The sequence below is a fragment of the Lepidochelys kempii genome, chromosome 1, assembly GCF_965140285.1.
Source record: "Lepidochelys kempii isolate rLepKem1 chromosome 1, rLepKem1.hap1, whole genome shotgun sequence".
In the NCBI taxonomy this organism is placed as follows: domain Eukaryota; kingdom Metazoa; phylum Chordata; order Testudines; family Cheloniidae; genus Lepidochelys; species Lepidochelys kempii.
The window spans coordinates 346,862,981-346,881,292 of NC_136380.1; the positions used below are offsets into that span (position 1 = coordinate 346,862,981).

General features: G+C 48.5%; 1 protein-coding gene across 1 annotated transcript in view; it reads left to right on the forward strand.

The window, feature by feature from the left end:
- LOC140911047 (uncharacterized) overlaps positions 1-18,312 on the forward strand; it is a 36,984-nt gene that overhangs the window by 3,546 nt on the left and 15,126 nt on the right. The window contains exons 5-6 of the mRNA XM_073343301.2: positions 5,723-5,839; positions 17,490-17,567. Coding sequence (XP_073199402.2) covers positions 5,723-5,839; positions 17,490-17,567 — 195 coding nt within the window. The remainder of the gene's footprint in view (positions 1-5,722; positions 5,840-17,489; positions 17,568-18,312) is intronic.

Sequence of the window (18,312 nt, forward strand, 5' to 3'; positions counted from 1 at the left end):
ATTGCTCCCTGGAGTCACTCCTGACTTACACTGGTTTAAGCCCCTGAAGAATTGGGTCCACTGTATTCTGCAGATGTACTGATATAAGAGGTAAATAAAACTCTGGCACTGTGTAAGTGAGGAGGTGTGATCTACACTGCCGTGCCTGCTCATACTGAAGGCTCGTCAATTACAGCAGGGGTGTCATTTTTATTTATTTCATTCTTTGTGCCGGGACTCGAGGTCCAGGTTCTGTGAGATGGTGATGGCACCCAAAGCAGAGCAGGGCAGGGGAGGGAAATGCTTCCCAGCCTTGCAGCTCCCTGGACGAGCTTGAAAAAAACATCCTCTGCACAAATATTTGCATCAGTTGTAACAATGGGGATGTTTTTAAGAGGTCCAGGCCCCCTCAGCCAAAGTTCCTAAGTAGGGAAAGACTTGGAAAGCTTTCAATCAAATCTGTTCACCTCGATGCACCTCCAGATGTCTCCTGATTTCCCCGCAGCTGCCTGTTCCCCTTCTTCCCATTGGCCTCTCCTCTTCTCCTATCCCCCATGCTGCTTCTGCTCCTTCCTACCATCTACCCTTCCTGTGCAGCCACTGTGTGTAATCCTCACCTGCCCATCTGTCCGCTATACCCGCTCCTGCCTCCCAAGCTGTCTGCCTGCTGGCAGGTCAAGTTCCCACCATCCACCTGCTCTACAGTCCTGCTCCGTAGGAACATAACTGGAAGGGTCCTCCTGGGTCATCATCTCCAGTGCCCTGCTATTGCAGGTAGCCACGTTGGTGCACCCAAGGTCTGTCTCTATAACAATGGTAATTTGGGGGCCAAGCCTGCTTCCATTGACGCCAGCGGCAGTTAATGAATATGAAATGTTGTGGGTTATGAATGTGAGCTAAAGTTTAAATATTTTAGAAATAAGTCGTAGTAGGATGATTAGATTTGGCTGTTGCTTATCCTTTAATAGAAACCATCTTCCAATATGTTAAAGGCTGTTATAAAAGAGGATGGGGATCAATTGTTCTCCACGTGCACTGACGGTAGGACAAGAAGTAATGGGCTTAATCTGCAGCAGGGGAGATTTAGGTTAGATAGTAGGAAAATCTGTCTAACTAAGTTAAGCTCTGGAACAGGCTTCCAAGGGAGGCAGTGAAATCCCCATCATTGGAGGTTCTTAAGAACAGGTTGGACAAACACCTGTTAGGGGTGGTCTAGGGTTATTTGGTCCTACCTCAATGTGGGGGGCTGGACTTGATGACTTCTCGAGGTCAACATTTCTGTGATTCTATGAAGTTCATAAACTTACCAAGCTCCATCTGAAAATGAGTTAGGCTTCTTGTCCCCACTACTCCTACTGGAAGGCTGTTCCAAAACCTCGCTCCTCTGATGGTTGGAAACCTTCTCAATTTCAGTCTAAATTTATTCATGGCCACTTTAAACCCATATGCTCCCTTGGCCTACTTGTGCTCCTGCTTCTTCCAGCCCTGCCTACCTCTACAATTCTCTCATGCTCCTCGATTTCCACACCCTCACTGCTTAGCTCCCCTTCCACCAACCTTCTTGGCTCTCCTCCCAAACTACTCTTCCCGCCCTGCACACTCTGGCAGCTCCTCCCCATGCTCCTTAGCAGTTGCTGAGGGGATAATGTCAGGGACTGCCAACTCTAATGACTTATCCGGAGTCTTCTTGCCATATATATGGTGTTTTTTCTTAAAGCCCCAGCTCCCAGAGTCACGTGATTACCTTAGAATCTCAACTTTCATTTAAAGAACTGAGGCTAAGCTTCTGCCCCCTGTGGTGGAGGAGAAAAGCTTGAAAACGTGAAACCTACAGGCTCAAACACCAGAAAGCAAGTAAAGCAAACCCAAAAGGTGTTGTTTTTAAAGCCTCATGATTTTTAAGCCAATCTATTGTTTTTCCGGGGTCCTGACTTGTGAATGCTTGGGGCTGGCAGTGCTATGCCAGGGGAGCCTTTTTCTCAGCTATATTGTTTTATAATGTCACCGCATTTGTAATTTCTCATTCATAATGGTGCGTGCACGAGCATGTGTGAATTTAGTGATGGTGAAAGGTGCCAAGTGTAGGTGCTTGATGACCCCTTTTTATCCCACCATCAATGGTGCTGTCCTCTAGTGCCACCTCTAGGGTTGAAAAGGAAGTTCAGGCTCTTAGCACATTCAGTCCTGGGCTTCTCCACAGAGACTCTCTGCTAATGCCCATTGGGGGGATGGTTTTGAGGACATGGACAACTGTCCAGTTGGAATAACACTGAGACCCACCAATTCATTTCATGTAGGCCATTAAATCAGTCACTGCATGGCTGCAGCTTGAAGTCCACATTATCATAGTCTGTGGCTTAGTGCTGAAAGGACGTCTATTAGAGCAGGTTGGCAAACAGATTTCCTGTCCCATGAAACTTGGTGTTTTTTTTTTAAATGGTCCCAAATCAGGGAAAAAAAGCCAAAATTTTGAATTTTTTTATGAACTGAAATTCCGGAAAACAATTCATTATGGGTCAATTGAAACGTTTCGTTTAACTTTCAGCCCTTTTCCTTGGTCTTATGTACAATTAAGTTTCAAAATGAAAAGTCATTTTGAAATGAAAAAGTGGAAGATTTGTTGCAGAAAGGTTGAAATGGGATGTTTTGACACGTTCTAAATGTTTTTTCCCATTGTTTTCTCTAAATGCAATTTTGTCAAAATTACATAAGAACATCAGAATGGCCAGATTAGGTCAGACCAAAGGTCCATCTAGCCCAGTATCCTGTCTTCTGACAGTGGCCAGTGCCAGGTGCCTCAGAGGGAATGAATAGAACAGGGCATCACCGAGTGATCCATGCCGTCGCTCATTCCCTGAAACAATTTTGCGGAAAAAAAAAATAATAATTTGGTTTTGTTGAAACATTTTCTGATGGTTAACTGGTGGGATGCAAATTTTCCAACCAGCTCTATTGTATTTCCCTTGGCCAGTCACTGGAGCCGTTCATTTATTCTCTGCAGTTGCAGACTACACCCATATCTAGATTATTGCTGCTTTTGTACCCTAAAGAGTTTTTGACATTAAAACAGCTTTTCTGTTCACCTTTACAGATTTTCTCACATTACAGAAAAATTCCCCTGAATTGAATTGCACACACTCTATTCTTGTCACAATCGAATTGGGGCATTATTATGCGTGTTGGAAATTTATCTGAAGGAGAATTCATGCGGTCTGTTTCTCTTCTTCGCCGTAAATGGTGTTTCTAAATGGTGTCATTATCAAGGCTTATCAAAACTCAAGTATATTGGTTTTTTTTTAAACTTTGAAATCCAGGCTATGGACAAATTCAGCTCTTAAAATTCCAGCCATCAGAATTGCTCAACGACAATGCAGATGTATTAGTAACACAATTAACGTAGCATACCTGCCTGTCTGCTACTAACTAGCGAGGGGAAATGCAGAAGGATAGAAAGCTACAGGGAGGGGAGAAGAGATTAAGGGAGCAGGTTGAAGAGAGAAAGAGAGCATAGTTTACCTGGGAAAGGAGATAAATAAGAGGGGACATGATAAAGCTATTTAAAATAATGAAGAGGATAGAGACAGTAGATTGAGAGCTTCTTTTCTCCCAGTCTCACTTCTCAAGGACAAGGAGACATGCAGTTAAATTAAAAGTGGCACATTCAAAACTGATCAAAGGAAGCATTTTTTTTCACTCAGTGTGTAATTGGGCTGTGGAACTCATTGCCACAGGAAGCTGTTGAGGCCAAACCATTGCCAAGAGTCAGAGGAAGTTGGACCTCTATATAGATAGCAAAAATATCCAGAGTTTTAATGGTTAATGCAAAAAAATTTGGAAAGGGAAATAAAACCTCAGTGCATCAGGGCTCAGTTCAATCTCTGCTAGGGATTAGGAGGACACCTTCATTGGGAGCAGATTATCCCGCTTCTTCCTACTGTGGGTTTCTTGCACTTTCCTCTGAAGCATCTGTTTGGACCCTGTTGGAGACGGGATTCTGGTGTGGATGGACCATGGATCAGGACTAGCTTGACCATGGGATCCTATAAAAGAAGAGAGAGAAGAAGAGTTTCATACTTTTTTCTTGCTAGGTTGCTTTAGAAGTTCTAGCCTTGTGGCTACCCAGCCTGCCACCCACTCTTGTGAGCGCCTCCTTTGCATTGCGGCCACGCACGAGCTTATGCAAGTCAGCGCCTGAGATACAATTAAACTGAGAGTCACCGGGGGTCACTTGTGCTAAATGGGAAACCAGGCTCTGTTGGGCGGGGGAATGCATTGCATCAATCATGTCGGGGGGCTCCCGTCTTGATCCTCCAACACTCAGTGACCCGACTGACTCACACTCCATCTCATTCCCAAGAGAGCTTTGCTTTGGAGCAATTGGGGAGGGGGAGGGAAGGAGCTGACTCTCCCTTCAGAATAGTTTAATGTGACTCTCTTTTACTTTAGATGGATGGGCTTCTATTTTTAGTGTTCAAAAGAAACAGCTGCATGAATTAGAAATGCAGTCTGGCTGAGTCACTGAGGTCTTCCCCTCCACCTCCTTCAAGTTCTTCTCTCTCTTCTCCTAGCAACTTCAGGAGAATTCTCATTAGTGCAGATTAGTGTGCATTTAATGGCTCAAGTATTGATAACTGAGCCTTTCCACCTCTGGGCTTGCTGACTCATCCAGCCGTGGGGAGTGAGAAGCATGTTTCCCTTCAGGGGGTGTTGGGTGGCATATGTTAAATGAGTTGGGCATCTCACTTTAGCGCCCTCAGCTGGATGGTGTCCATGTCACAAAGTAATGAGGGTGTGGCCATTGTGAACACTGTCACAATCGGCACGTTTGGTGGCAGCCTCTGAAGAAAGGTCGGGGATTAAATGGGCCAGGAAGTCTGAACAACCCTCTCAGACCTACAGATGGGCACACTAGAGGGTGGAAGCACATTGGCAGGGCAGGCACTGGCAGGCAGGATGGTCTAGTAGAAAGGGCACAGGACTTGGACTCCCAAGACCTGGGTTTAATTTCTGGCTCTGGCATAGACTCCCTGCCTGACCTTAGGTGAGTCACTTAATCTACATTGCACCTCAATTCTCCGTCTGTACAATGGGGATAAAAGCACAGCCCTACCTTTCAGCGGGGGTTGTGAGGATCAGTACATCTGTGAGGTACTCAGTGATGGGACCCAGGTGAGCACCTAGATGGTTAGTCACTGTTCTGTGGGTAAATAGAAGAGTTCAGATGCCAAGACCATCAACATTGTTCCTTAGCAGAGGCTGTACCCACCTGCACCTGGCATTGACAGGGGAATGGAAATGGGTATTGTCAAGAAAATTTCCCCACCCCCATTAGTCTCTTAGCATAGGGGGGCTCTTTGGCGAGAGTTTCTCTGAGATAACAAGGTTGCTCTGGGAGTTTCATCTGATGCAAATGTATTTGTCCTGCTGTTTTGACCATTACAGCAGAGGGCATGGCACAGAGACATAACTCTGTAGTGAGTGCAAGGGATGGATTAACTAAGCACTGCGTCTGTGCTGGCAAAGGGCATCCCTTCCCCCCCCCACACACACATTCAAATCATTTCACTGCATTATTAATAGGACAACCAGATGTAAAGGGTTAATATATTTCCCACTGTCAGTAATCCCACTGAAAGCATGTTCTCGGTAGGCCTTTGCAAACCCCCATCTTCCGGGGGGCGCGTCTATACTCGTTTGTATTTGAAGGGAAGTCTCTGACCCACTTTCTGTTTGGCATTCTCAGGGGGCCAAGGGAATTCCTGGCTTGGGCGGATTTAAAGGGCAGGTTGGATTCCCGGGGAAGACTGGTGTGGCTGGACCTCCTGGATCTCAAGGACCACAAGGTGACCCGGGACCACAGGTAAGACATTCTGGGCAGATTGCATTAGATGCTCTGCAGAATTCATATCGCTCCAGCCACTGACTAGAGGGGTGTGAGCTAGCGGGCTGAGTGCAGCCTGAAAGCCAAGGCCAGTCACTTGCAGCCTGCTTTTCAGGGGAGCTGAGCATCCATATACCCCACTGGCTTCGGCTTTTAAGAGTCTGTAACTGTAGGAGAGAAAGAGAGCCTGGAGCACGGGGCCTGGTGCAAGATCTGAGGCCTGCACAAGAGGCTGTGAACCAAACTCAGGCCATATATTAAAGCAGATGTTTACAAGTTCACTATATGACCTTTGCAAAAGCATTTCCAGTGTCACTAAAACACAGGCACTCCTAAGAAGCGACAGATATTGGGTACATGCGAGAACACACTCCAAAAACTTAGTGCAGGGACATCCTGGCCTAGCGCCAGATAATTGGGTCTGCTAGAGGTAACAGGGATGTTGTGCCGGAGACACCTGGATCATGATACAAGGGGAGGTAACAAGCAGATGTCATGAAATACATAAGATGGTATGAGAGTTGTTTGTCTCCGTCTATAAATATTGGGATGCTTCGCCTTAACCCTTTGTGTGGCCTTGGGGACAGCAGAAATTCCCGCTGCTGACTAACCCGTTCCTTGCCACTGGACACTCGTGTGTTAGTGTCCCTGTAACCCTGGAGCCAGGGCGCTAGTACTGTGTCGTGAGGGCAATAAACCTGGCCGAGTGCCTTTATCACTGAACTGTGCCAGTGGTCATTCTTTCTGGGTAATATGATCGAGGTCTCCTGAACCAACTATCTGCGCAGGGCTGGGCCAGCATACGGACAGCACACGGGCACCTAACTGACAACAATAAGCGATGTAGCCAGCTCTAACCACGGCCTTCTCCACAGACAGCATGGCAGATAACAGAGCTTGGCCCTCACCAGCAGTCTCTGGGGCATATGGTAACCCAAAAAGCAAGATTTAAAATCGGTGGTGAGAGGGGAAATAACCAGTTGAAGCAAAACTCTCCACAAAAGGCTCACATGTGTAAACCACTTGAAAGGTCCCCCCTGCGGGCTACTGACTCAGTAAGAGGAAGGACAGACCCATGGTTATAGTGTTAGCCTGGAATGTGGGAGACTCCCTGCTCTGCCACAGACTCCCTGTGTTACCTTGGACAAGTCACTTAGCCTCAGTTCCCCATCTGTACCATGGGGGTATTGGCAGCCTTGCTGGGGCATTGTGAGGATAAATACTGCCCGTCACTATGGCAACAGGGGCCAGTTAGATACTGCTTGGAAAAGGTACTTAAGCAACAGGAAGGTTGAGAACTGTAGGTGGGCATGACAGACCCTGTGCCCTCCAGTCCTACTGGACTTCAGTGGGCTTCTGCTTGCTACACAGAGCCTCCTGGCGAAAGCACATTTAGAACCAAAGAAAGCCCTGAGGGGTGGCGTGGGCTGGAGGTGTCTCAAACCTTGCTCAACGTGGGAACGTGAACTCAGCAGTCCAGGTGCAGGGTTTGCTGCTGCTCTTGTTCTTTTAACTCTTCAAGGTGAGCAGGACGTGCCTGCGCAGAGATAAAGAACTAAGACGGCTAGACAGCTGCAGGAGATCCGAGTTCTGACCCTGGCTCTGCAACCTCCTTGTTCCGTGATCATGGACAAGTCACTTAACCTCTCTGTGCATCACCTCCCCATGTATAAAATAGGGATAACAACATGCCCGTTCTCCCATCCTTTTCCTGTCTATGGTGGAAAGTCTCCAGGGTAGGAACTGGCACCTAAATAAGAAAGGAAAGCATGGTAAATTTTAAGCTGCTAGCACAGTGAATGTACCCCGACAACTCTAGACATTTGCGGTATTTGGTGCCTACATTTCTGAAGCAGTTGGATGCTTTAAAGCTCTATTTGTGGGTCATCTTTAAGATGTGTCTTTGCACACAAGACACGCTGGGCTCCTTTTGAAATATAACAAAAAGACTTGGAAATGAGACATGCTAATGCTATTTAGGAATGTGAACGTCCTGCCCCCGGATTTTATGATAATGAAGAGTCCAGGCAAGCATAATACAGCAGAGGATACTGTAGATTAATACTAATCAGCAACCCACGAGCATCATTTATTAAATAAGCAAGAAATCTGCCAATGAAACAGGACTAAAAATAAAAACATACCTCTCGACTGTGCTGCGGGGAATGGCTGAGTTTCAGCCTTCAGCGAGACGATAAAGGTAAATGAATGTCAAAAGAATCGAGAACATGAGAAATGCTTAGAAGAGGTAAATGTCTGAAAGTCCAACTGTTTCCCATAAATTAATCTGTAAATGGCCATTTAAAAATCATAGAATCATAGAATATCAGATTTGGAAGGGACCTCAGGACGTCATCTAGTCCAACCCCCTGCTCAAAGCAGGACCAATCCCCAACTAAATCATCCCAGCCAGGGCTTTGTCAAGCCTGACCTTAAAAATATCTAAGGAAAGAGATTCTACCACCTCCCTAGGTAACGCATTCCAGTGTTTCACCACCCTCCTAGTGAAAAAGTTTTTCCTAATATCCAACCGAAACCTCCCCCTCTGCAACTTGAGACCATTACTCCTCGTTCTGTCATCAGCTCCCACTGAGAACAGTCTAGATCCATCCTCTTTGGAACCCCCTTTCAGGTAGTTGAAAGCAGCTATCAAATCCCCCCTCATTCTTCTCTTCCGCAGACTAAACAATCCCAGTTCCCTCAGCCTCTCCTCATAAGTCATGTGTTCCAGTCCCCTAATCATTTTTGTTGCCCTTCGCTGGACTCTCTCCAATTTATCCACATCCTTCTTGTAGTGTGGGGCCCAAAACTGGACAGAGTACTCCAGATGAGGCCTCACCAATGTCGAATAGAGGGGAACGATCACGTCCCTCGATCTGCTCGCTATGCCCCTACTTATACATCCCAAAATGCCATTGGCCTTCTTGGTAACAAGGGCACACTGCTGACTCATATCCAGCTTCTCGTCCACTGTCACCCCTAGGTCCTTTTCCGCAGAACTGCTGCCGAGCCATTTGGTCCCTAGTCTGTAGCGGTGCATTGGATTCTTCCGTCCTAAGTGCAGAACTCTGCACTTGTCCTTGTTGAACCTCATCAGATTTCTTTTGGCCCAATCCTCCAATTTGTCTAGGTCCCTCTGTATCCTATCCCTACCCTCCAGCGTATTTACCTCTCCTCCCAGTTTAGTGTCATCTGCAAACTTGCTGAGGGTGCAATCCACACCATCCTCCAGATCATTTATGAAGATACTGAACAAAACCGGCCTGAGGACCGACCCTTGGGGCACTCCACTTGATACCAGCTGCCAACTAGACACGGAGCCATTGAGCCCGACAATCTAGCCAGCTTTCTATCCACCGTATAGTCCATTCATCCAGCCCACACTTGTTTAACTTGCTGGCAAGAATACTGTGGGAGACCGTGTCAAAAGCTTTGCTAAAATCAAGGAACAACACGTCCACCGCTTTCCCCTCATCCACAGAGCCAGTTATCTCATCATAGAAGGCAATTAGACTAGTCAGGCATGACTTGCCCTTGGTGAATCCATGCTGACTGTTCCTGATCACTTTCCTCTCCTCTAAGTGCTTCAGAATTGATTCCTTGAGGACCTGCTCCATGATTTTTCCAGGGACTGAGGTGAGGCTGACTGGCCTGTAGTTCCCAGGATCCTCCTTCTTCCCTTTTTTAAAGATGGGCACTACATTAGCCTTTTTCCAGTTGTCTGGGACGTCCCCTGATCGCCATGAGTTTTCAAAGATAATGGTCAATGGCTCTGCAATCACATCAGCCAACTCCTTTAGCACTCTTGGATGCAGTGCATCCGGCCCCATGGACTTGTGCTCGTCCAGCTTTTCTAAATAGTCCCGAACCACTTCTTTCTCCACAGAGGGCTGGTCACCTCCTCCCCATGCTATGCTGCCCAGTCCAGTAGTCTGGGAGCTGACCTTGTTCGTGAAGACAGAAGCAAAAAAAGCATTGAGTACATTAGCTTTTTCCTCTGTCACTAGGTTGCCTCCCTCATTCAGTAAGGGGCCCACACTTTCCTTGACTTTCTTCTTGTTGCTAACATACCTGAAGAAACCCTTCTTGTTACTCTTAACATCTCTTGCTAGCTGCAACTCCAGGTGTGATTTGGCCTTCCTGATTTCACTCCTGCATGCCTGAGCAATCCAGGCAAGCATAATACTATTATACTCTTCCCTGGTCATTTGTCCAATCTTCCACTTCTTGTAAGCACTATAAGTGAATAGGTGAGGGCTTATAGAATCATTGGACTGGAAGGGACCTCGAGAGTCCAGTCCTCTGTAGTGTGTCATGTTTCACACCAGAGGTGGCTGCATGTTGCATATCAGTGGTGCTGTGACTGGGTGACCGGGATGGGCCACACTGAAAATGTCACACTCAGGGAAGACTGCATGAAATAGGACAGACAAATCCCCAGAGCTAGTGGTTTACTCTATACTTAGATTCTCCAAACCAGTAACAAAAGAGCTTCTGCAGCACCACACCAATTAACCAGAAGCCAAACAAAGTCCCCCTTAGGCACTCCAGCCCTTGGCTCCCATCTAGGCAACCCAATCTAATATAGTGAGAGGTTATTGAAAACCTTTGTCACCAGATGTGACAAACTCCCAAAGGATCAGACACGTGTCCCCAGGTTAATACGAATCTCAGATCTTACTCAAATATCATGCTCCAGTCAATCCTTAGTAAACTAACTAAAGATTTTAATAATAAAAGAAAAGAAGAGGGTTATAAATGATTAACAGACGATATACATACAAATGATTGCAAAGCCAGAATAGCTTGCTGGCTTGTAAGGTGTCTCTGGTAACTTCCAAAAGACTGGAAGGTCCTCAGTCCATAGTTCAAGATGCTCCATTTTTTGTAAATCCACAGTCCAGAGGATTAGAGCAGAAAAAGAGGCAAAATGGAGATCTCTCAGGGGTCTTTTATATCCTCTGCCATGTGCATGGAAAATTACCGTCCCAAACAAAGCCCACAGCCACTGTGTGTGGAAAATTACTGGCCCAAGATGGAGTCTAGGGTCACATGAGCATATCAGATGTTTTTACATGGTTTGCTGCATCACAGGGAAGTAGTCATTGGCTCCTTGCTGTCTGAGGCATCCGCAGGAAGACCTGCTGGGCGGGATGAGCTTCTTCAATCGCCCATTGTGAGAGCTGAGTGTCCTTGATGGACCATCAGTACAGAGCTGTCTAGCCCTGATGGAAATCCATCTGTTGGGTGTCTCCCGGGAATACAGCACAGGGTTCCATAGCCAATAGTCATAATGTCTGCTATAAAGATGATACATGGATTTAACCAGGATAATCATACTTGATAGACTGTAACTTTTCCATCGACACCTTACATGATACACTTTGTACAAGATTTGTGGTTATAAATTATATAACAGTGGTAATATCAATGTATAAATAGTCATCTTTAATCAGACAGCATCACAGGTGGGTGAATTTGTTTCTGTAAAATACCTCCTGGAGGAAAGGTAAGTTGTGTCTCTGCTTCAGGAAAACAACACATTGGGGGAGGAAGGGGCAAAGACACAATGTTTTTGCTTTTAACCATTATGCCACGTTACCCAAGTACTTAAGACTCTCTCACCATCAGCCAGTCACTTGTGGGGCACGGGAGTAGGGAGGAATAAGGTATCATGTAGCAAATACCATCATGTAAAGAGATGCGGAGAATCTGATGTGCCGAGCTGGTGTGACTGATACAATTCCTATAATGTCTGTGCTAGACAAACAATAGAGGTTCTCCTGTGGAAGTCATTCATACCTCATTTCCTGGGATGACCCAAAATAGACAGACGGAAAAGCGGAACGCAGAGCAGTCCTGGGCTCATTGCGTCAGAATCAAACTGAAGCTTGGACCTCAAGAGTTCCATTTCCTTCATTAATCTAGGACACGTAGTTTCCAAGTGGTTCAAAATTTGGCCAAATGACTGAATGGAACGACTTCCAATGGAACAAGTTCCTGCTGGCTTCTGTTTGAGCATGGGATGCAAAGAGTGCTTCCAAATCCACTGTTTGAAATGAGCAATAATTAATCACAAGATAGTCCTCTCCTGGCTTCCACTGGACACCTATCTTGGACTACACAAAGTCAGTGAATATGTCTTTAGTGCAGCGTGCATGGATCTGCAGCCCGGTTTTTCCACGGCCCTGTACCGTGTGTTGTCATTTAAGTCTGTACAAAGTGAGTGGGGTTATGAAATGCTGGTAGAGCTTTATGCCCACTTCGGCACAGGTGTGTAGGTGTTGATGCAAGGTGCAGGGCAGTGGGCGATCATGCCCCTAGAGAGGAGACAACTAGATACGGGCAAATGAGGTGAACACAACTAATTCTAGCTTGCGTTCATTATGGTAATTGTCCGGTTTGATAGCTTAAGTATGTACTTGGAGATATTATAAAAGAGGGGCCTGATCTAGACAAAATATACTCTGTGATGCAGAAGCTCAGACAAAGTAACAGGTCTTCATTTGCTAAAGTATCTTTGGAACTAAAGATGGGCCTATATCGTCCCTTACTGTAGCAAACACCAAACCGCTATGGAAGAGCACGATGCAGAAACTGACCTCAGTGGTGCAGCAGGAAGCACATTTGGAGTCCTCTGGCTTATGAGGTGTAACTTCCTTTTTTGCTCTCCTTAGTTAAAATCCACACTCAGTTTTATCAGTCCAGATCCAGTCCAGATCAAGGTTCCCATCCAAGTTCTAAAACCCCGAGAAGAGGAGTTTACAATGGGAATAACACTTGTCCAGTGGTGCTATCCCAACGTTCATTAGCACTTTTTTTCTGCAATAGGAGGAGTGCAGTTAGCTTTGGCATGTTCACAGGGCCAAATCTTGCTCTCTGTTATGCCAGTGCATGGCTCCATGTGTTTTAGAGAGGTTGCAGAATTTGAGCCTGGTGTCCCAGATTGTCCCTTCGGCTTATGCAGGCAGAGGGGACCTCACTCAGGCTCAACTCCCTTCAGAGCATGCAAGGGAAGAAAGCAGCACTACACCATGCAGAAGACGTGTCCCAGAGCTTGGCTGAGCACAGAAGAAGGTAGCACAATGGGCTTGGCCATTCACACAGGCCGGAACTTTTATTCAGCCCCATGGATTTCCACCTGGCAGTCCCGTCTGGAGTTAAAGATTCCCAAAGCAGCTTCACCTCCTGTAGGATGCTATCCCCAGCTGCTACAAAGGAGCCATGCTGCATGGCGAAATGGACAGCAGAGCAGCGTGGCATGGGAGCCAACGCTGACAGGTCTGTTCCTGCTGCCATGAATTATGGGGTTCCCTTTCCTCATGGATCCCCTGGATCTGTGGAGTTGGGAGGCCTCGCCTCCTGCCAGCTCTCAATTCCTCCCTGCTGAGAAGATGCTTCCCTGGGAGTTCTAGCAGGAGAACCTCATGAAGATTTCTGGTCCCTTCACATGGGAAAACCACCTCTGCCCCAGAGCCATTAGAGCAGTGACCTACATTGAAATTTAGCATCATTGCGGTAGTTCCGTGCAGCCTGCATAGATACATAGTCATTGGAAACACTGGGTCAGATCCTGTTCCCATGAATTCAGGACAGGGTCGAGGTCAAGTAGTAAATGTCAGTGTGTTTGTAATGTCGTAAATGTCAGTGTGTTTGTAATGTCGTTCCATGCTTTGTGCTTCCATAGGGATTCATAGATTATAAAGCCAGGAGGGACCGTTTTGATCATCTAGTCTGACCTCTTGTATAACACAGGCCATAGGACTTCCCTGAATTAATTACTGTTTGAACTAGAGCAGATCTTGATTTAAAAGTGTGCAGTGATGAGAATCCACCACATCCATTTGTACCAATGGTTAATTACCCTCACTGATATGAACTTGCACCTTATTTCCAGTCTGAATTTGTCTAGCTTCAATTTCCAGCCTTTGGACTGTGTTATACCTTTTTCTGCTAGATTGAAGAGCCCATTATTAAATATTTGTTCCCTATGTAGGTCGTTAAAGTCTGTAATCATGTCTCACCTTAACCTTCTCTTTGTTAAGCTAAATAGATTGAGCTCCTTGAGTCTATCACCGTAAGGCCGGTTTTCCAATCTTTTAATCATTTTACTGGCTCTTTGCTGAACCCGCTCCAATTTATCAGCCTCCATCTTGAATTGTGGACACCAGAACTGGACGCAGTGTTCCAGCAGCGGTCGCACCAGTGTCCGTATCGCCTCTATGGTATTACACACCGGTTCACTATCTCCTTGTCGTCTTCTCTTTCCATTGGTGAGGCTTCATCCGCCTCATTTTGCGTGCCCAACGTTCTCTCTGCAGACAGCCCGGGCCCTGATCCTGGAACTGGCTGTGCGTGGGTAGACCCTGGCACTCACGTTGCGGCTGGTGTCTGCCCACATGCACCATGAGTTGCAGGATCAAGGGCCCGGGTGAGCAGCTGCTCTTAGTACAGGCCTGTCTTATAGCTGGCTGCAGAGACCTGTGTTTGGAGGATGGGGGGGAATCAGATGACCAGTGTTTTCTGTTTCATTAGCAAAAAGCGACATGGCAGGCAGGCCAAGCCGTGGGAAAGAGATCTTTGTGAAGCCTGCGGGGTGGCTAGTGTTACATGCTTAGCTTCTGCTTCTACAATTTCTGTGTAAGGAACCTGGCTGGGCTTGGCTTGCTGGGCCACTGGTGCAACCCAAAATTGGGCCCCTCCTGAAACTGGGCACTCTAGTTCCACTTATCATATAATGTTTTTCACCTCTAATTTCTGCGCCTTTGTGAAGAGTGCGCAGCCCAGAATCCCCTCCATTGCTTCTGAAGCAGCCCACCACGGTACTCAGCGCTGCTTTGCAAGAGAGCTGCGCTTGGCTTCTTCCGTAGAGGAGTTAGGGCTGCCAACTGTGTAATCGCACAAACCCAAACACCCTTGCCCGCCCCTTCCCCGAGGCCATGTCCCTGCCCCGCCCCTTCTCCGAGGCCCCACCCCCGCTCACTCCATCCCCCCTCCCTCAATCGCTCGCTCTCCCTCACCCACACTCACTTTCACCAGGCTGGGGCAGGGGATTGGGGTGTGGGAGGGAATGGGGTCTCTGGGCTGGGGGGTGGATCTGAGGGGTTCAGAGTGTGGGAGGGGGCTCCGGGCTGAGCCTGGGGCAGGAGGTTGGGTTGTGAGAGGGCGTTTGGGTGCGGGAGGGGGCTCAGGGATGGGGCAGGGGGTTGGGGCACAGTGCGGGGGTTCAGGGTGCAGGCTCCGGCCGGGCGGCGCTTACCTCAGGCGGCTCCAGGAAGTGACTGGCATGTCTGGCTCCTAGGCTCAGGGGTGTCCAGGAGGCTCTGCACGTTGCCCCTGCCTGCAGGCACTGCCCCCGCAGTTCCCATTGGCTGCGGTTCCTGGCCAATTGGAGCTGTGAAGTTGGCGCTCGGGGCGGGGGCACCGCGCAGAGACCCCCGGCCGCCCCTGCACCTAGGAGCTAGAGGGACCTGTCACAGCTTCCTGGAAGCCACGCGGAGCTAGGGCAGGTAGGGAGCCTGCCTTAGCCCCACTGTGCCACCCACCGGACATCTCCTGGATGGGCTTCAGTAGGGACCAGGAGATCGAGGCCCTTTCTGGGAGACTCCCAGCCAATCTGGGAGCTTTGGGAACCCTAAGAGAAGTAGCCTCTGCTGTTGTTTGTTCCTGGGGCTGCTGGGAGTTATTTGGAACAGAGGCAGGCCCAAGCCACAGAGAGAGTGGGATCAGGGCGGTCAGCACAAGCAAAGGCTAGTGAGAGAAAGCTGCAGCCACTGCATCCCGGTGTCTCTATGTGCACTCCGCCTCCAGCCCCAATTGCAGTGTTCCTGGATCGTGTCCAGACCCACCACTCACCTGCAGAGATTATACACCTTAAATCGTTATTGCCAGCTAATGGAGAATCTCTCGCAGTTCAAGTGCTAGAGGCCTATAATGATGGAGATGAGGCCTTGGTTCTGTTCCCCAGTGCCACACCTTTTGTACTATGTAGCTGATGCCTGATGCATCCAGCCCTGGATTCACTGCCTGATCCTGTCGTCCTTGCTCGGACAGATCTGCCATTGACGTCAAGGGGAGATTTGTACCTACAGAAGGCAGAATTAGTGCCCAGTCTGTGTTAAAGGGTTTAGCCATTTCTTGTGCACTGGTCCCTGCTGACAGGCCCCGATCATACGAGGGGCTCCCACAGAACCCTCGTCCCAAATAGACACAGCTGCGTGAATCCTCTGCCGGCATTCGGAAGATGAGCTCCCCAAGGGGGGTCAGGATCCAGAGTTTAACAAGGTGACTGATGCAGAGGAGCACCTGGGTCATCATCAGAGAACGTGTTCCAGGAGTGCCAGAACAGGGGAGACCAGGGGGCCATGGCCCTCCCACCTTTTCCTGCCTTAAGGGTGACTGAGGGTGGTGAGGGGATGGAGAAGAACGAGCAGCGGGCAGGGCCTGGGGGGGAGAGGTGAAGCAGGCACCCGACCTCAGGGGGAAAGAGGCGAAGGGGGGGCAGGGCCTCTGGGGAAGGAGGCGTGGTGAGGGCAGGGCCGTGTGGGAAGAAGTGGAGTAGGAGGTGGGGCCTCAGGGGAAGAGGCAGGGCAAGGGGCGGGGTCCCCCCTTCTTGGGAGCTTCTGGCAGTCCTGCCCTGTTCCCTTTCTCTGCCGTCCCTGGAGATGAAAACTATTTAAAAGCAGCTGAGAGGGCATAAGGAACTGAAAGCAAGAGACACCCTCATGTATGTTTAAACAGGCCGGATCTTTTCTATTAGCAGTACAAGTGACACACGCCAAAAAAGCTGTGTAAGAGATCATTAGTGATGCCAGCTTTGGCACTGATTAAAGAGCGCACATGAGACGCTGCCTTCCCCACCCACGCTGCTCCCTGTGTTTCCCCCACATTAAAAGATAAAGGCCTCAGGAACAGCACCGAGGCCCTCCAGATGCCCGTGTGGGAGGGAGCTGCAGCCGTCAAAGCCCCAGGAGCCCTCTTCCTCCCACTGAGACGGTGGTTCTTAAATTAGTGGCAGAAAGGAGACAGGGCGGGGGGGGGGACGACAACGAACGACTGCTGCCTCTGTGTGTGAAAGCAGGTGACCTTTCCCAACAGAGACAGGACTCAACAAACTCTTATCAGCCTCACTTGGAAAAGAAAGCAAGAGGTTGATCCTGGGCCCACTGAACGGAGGACAGGAATTGGGTCCTCCCTGGAGAACCCCCAAGGACAGGGTTAGGGGGAGTTGTCCTCTAGGAGGGTGCTCCCAAGAGGAGAGGGGGGCAATGGCTGATTGCCTGAGAGTCATGGGTATGGGGGGCTGACATCCTTGGCTGCTGAAGGGCCCAGAAGGAGCAAAGCTCACCCTCCTGCTGGGATGACTCAGAGGAAACTCTAAAGAGATGCTCAGCTTGCTGTCCCCTGGGGTTCTTATTTGCTGGGGATGAGCCAGGTACTGGGGCTGAAGCATAAACTGATACGTTTGATGGAAGGGGAAGTATTTTGGCAGCACCTGAACTCCAGATGTTTACCCAAGTTGCCTTTGATGTCTGAAGTCTTGCTATGCTGAGAATAGGATTTGGGGGGACATCTGTGGAAGTTGGCCAATCACATAGACTAGAATGATCCTTTTTGATATATGTTTTAGGGTACAAGAGGTAGAAGAGGAAGACTTCAGCTCTGCCTCAGGGGTCCTCCAGGTACTCCTGGCAACAAAGGAGAAAAGGTGAGTACTGAGAACCGCTCAGTTAGCTTAGAAAACGAAACTGAAGCTGGGGTCGGGGTGGTTATGGAAGGGAACTTTTTTTGTGTTCTGTGTTTGTACAGTGCCTAGCACAGTGGTGGCCCTGGTCCATGACTGGTGCTCCTAGGTATTTCAGTAATACAAATACTGAATAATAATAGGCCACTGGACTGAGATTCGGGACATCTAGATTCAGTTCCGTGCTCTGCCATGATAATGAGTCTGAGCCGACTCTCACCGAACTCTGCAGAAAGGCGTCCACAGGCTTCAATACACAGAGGGTCAGGCCAACGTTCAGCTGAGCTCTGGGAGCAGGGTTTGTTAGTATCGTTCCCCCTGTTGGCTCAGGAGAAAAGTCCATCTGATCAGGTCTTAGGTGAAGGCTGTCGACTTTGGGTTTGATTTGCTGGCCTTGTGGAATGTCACTGCTCTGTGTACAGACAGCGTGTTGAGCCAGAGTGCTGGCATTCTGCTAGCACCCTGAGAATAGCAGTGGTGCAAGCAGCAGACGGGGCTAACCAACCCGAATCTAATCCCGTCTGAAATCCTAGGTGCATACTCGAGTGGCTAGCCCATCCCACTGTTCTCACCGCTGCAGCTATACTTTTCTTGTTAGCACACTAGTTCCATCACAGCCAGCATGTCTGGAAATTACACCTCCAGCCCCAGTGTAGACACCCCCTCAGGGTCAGTGATCTGGGCTCTGCGGCCCAATCCTGGCTAGACT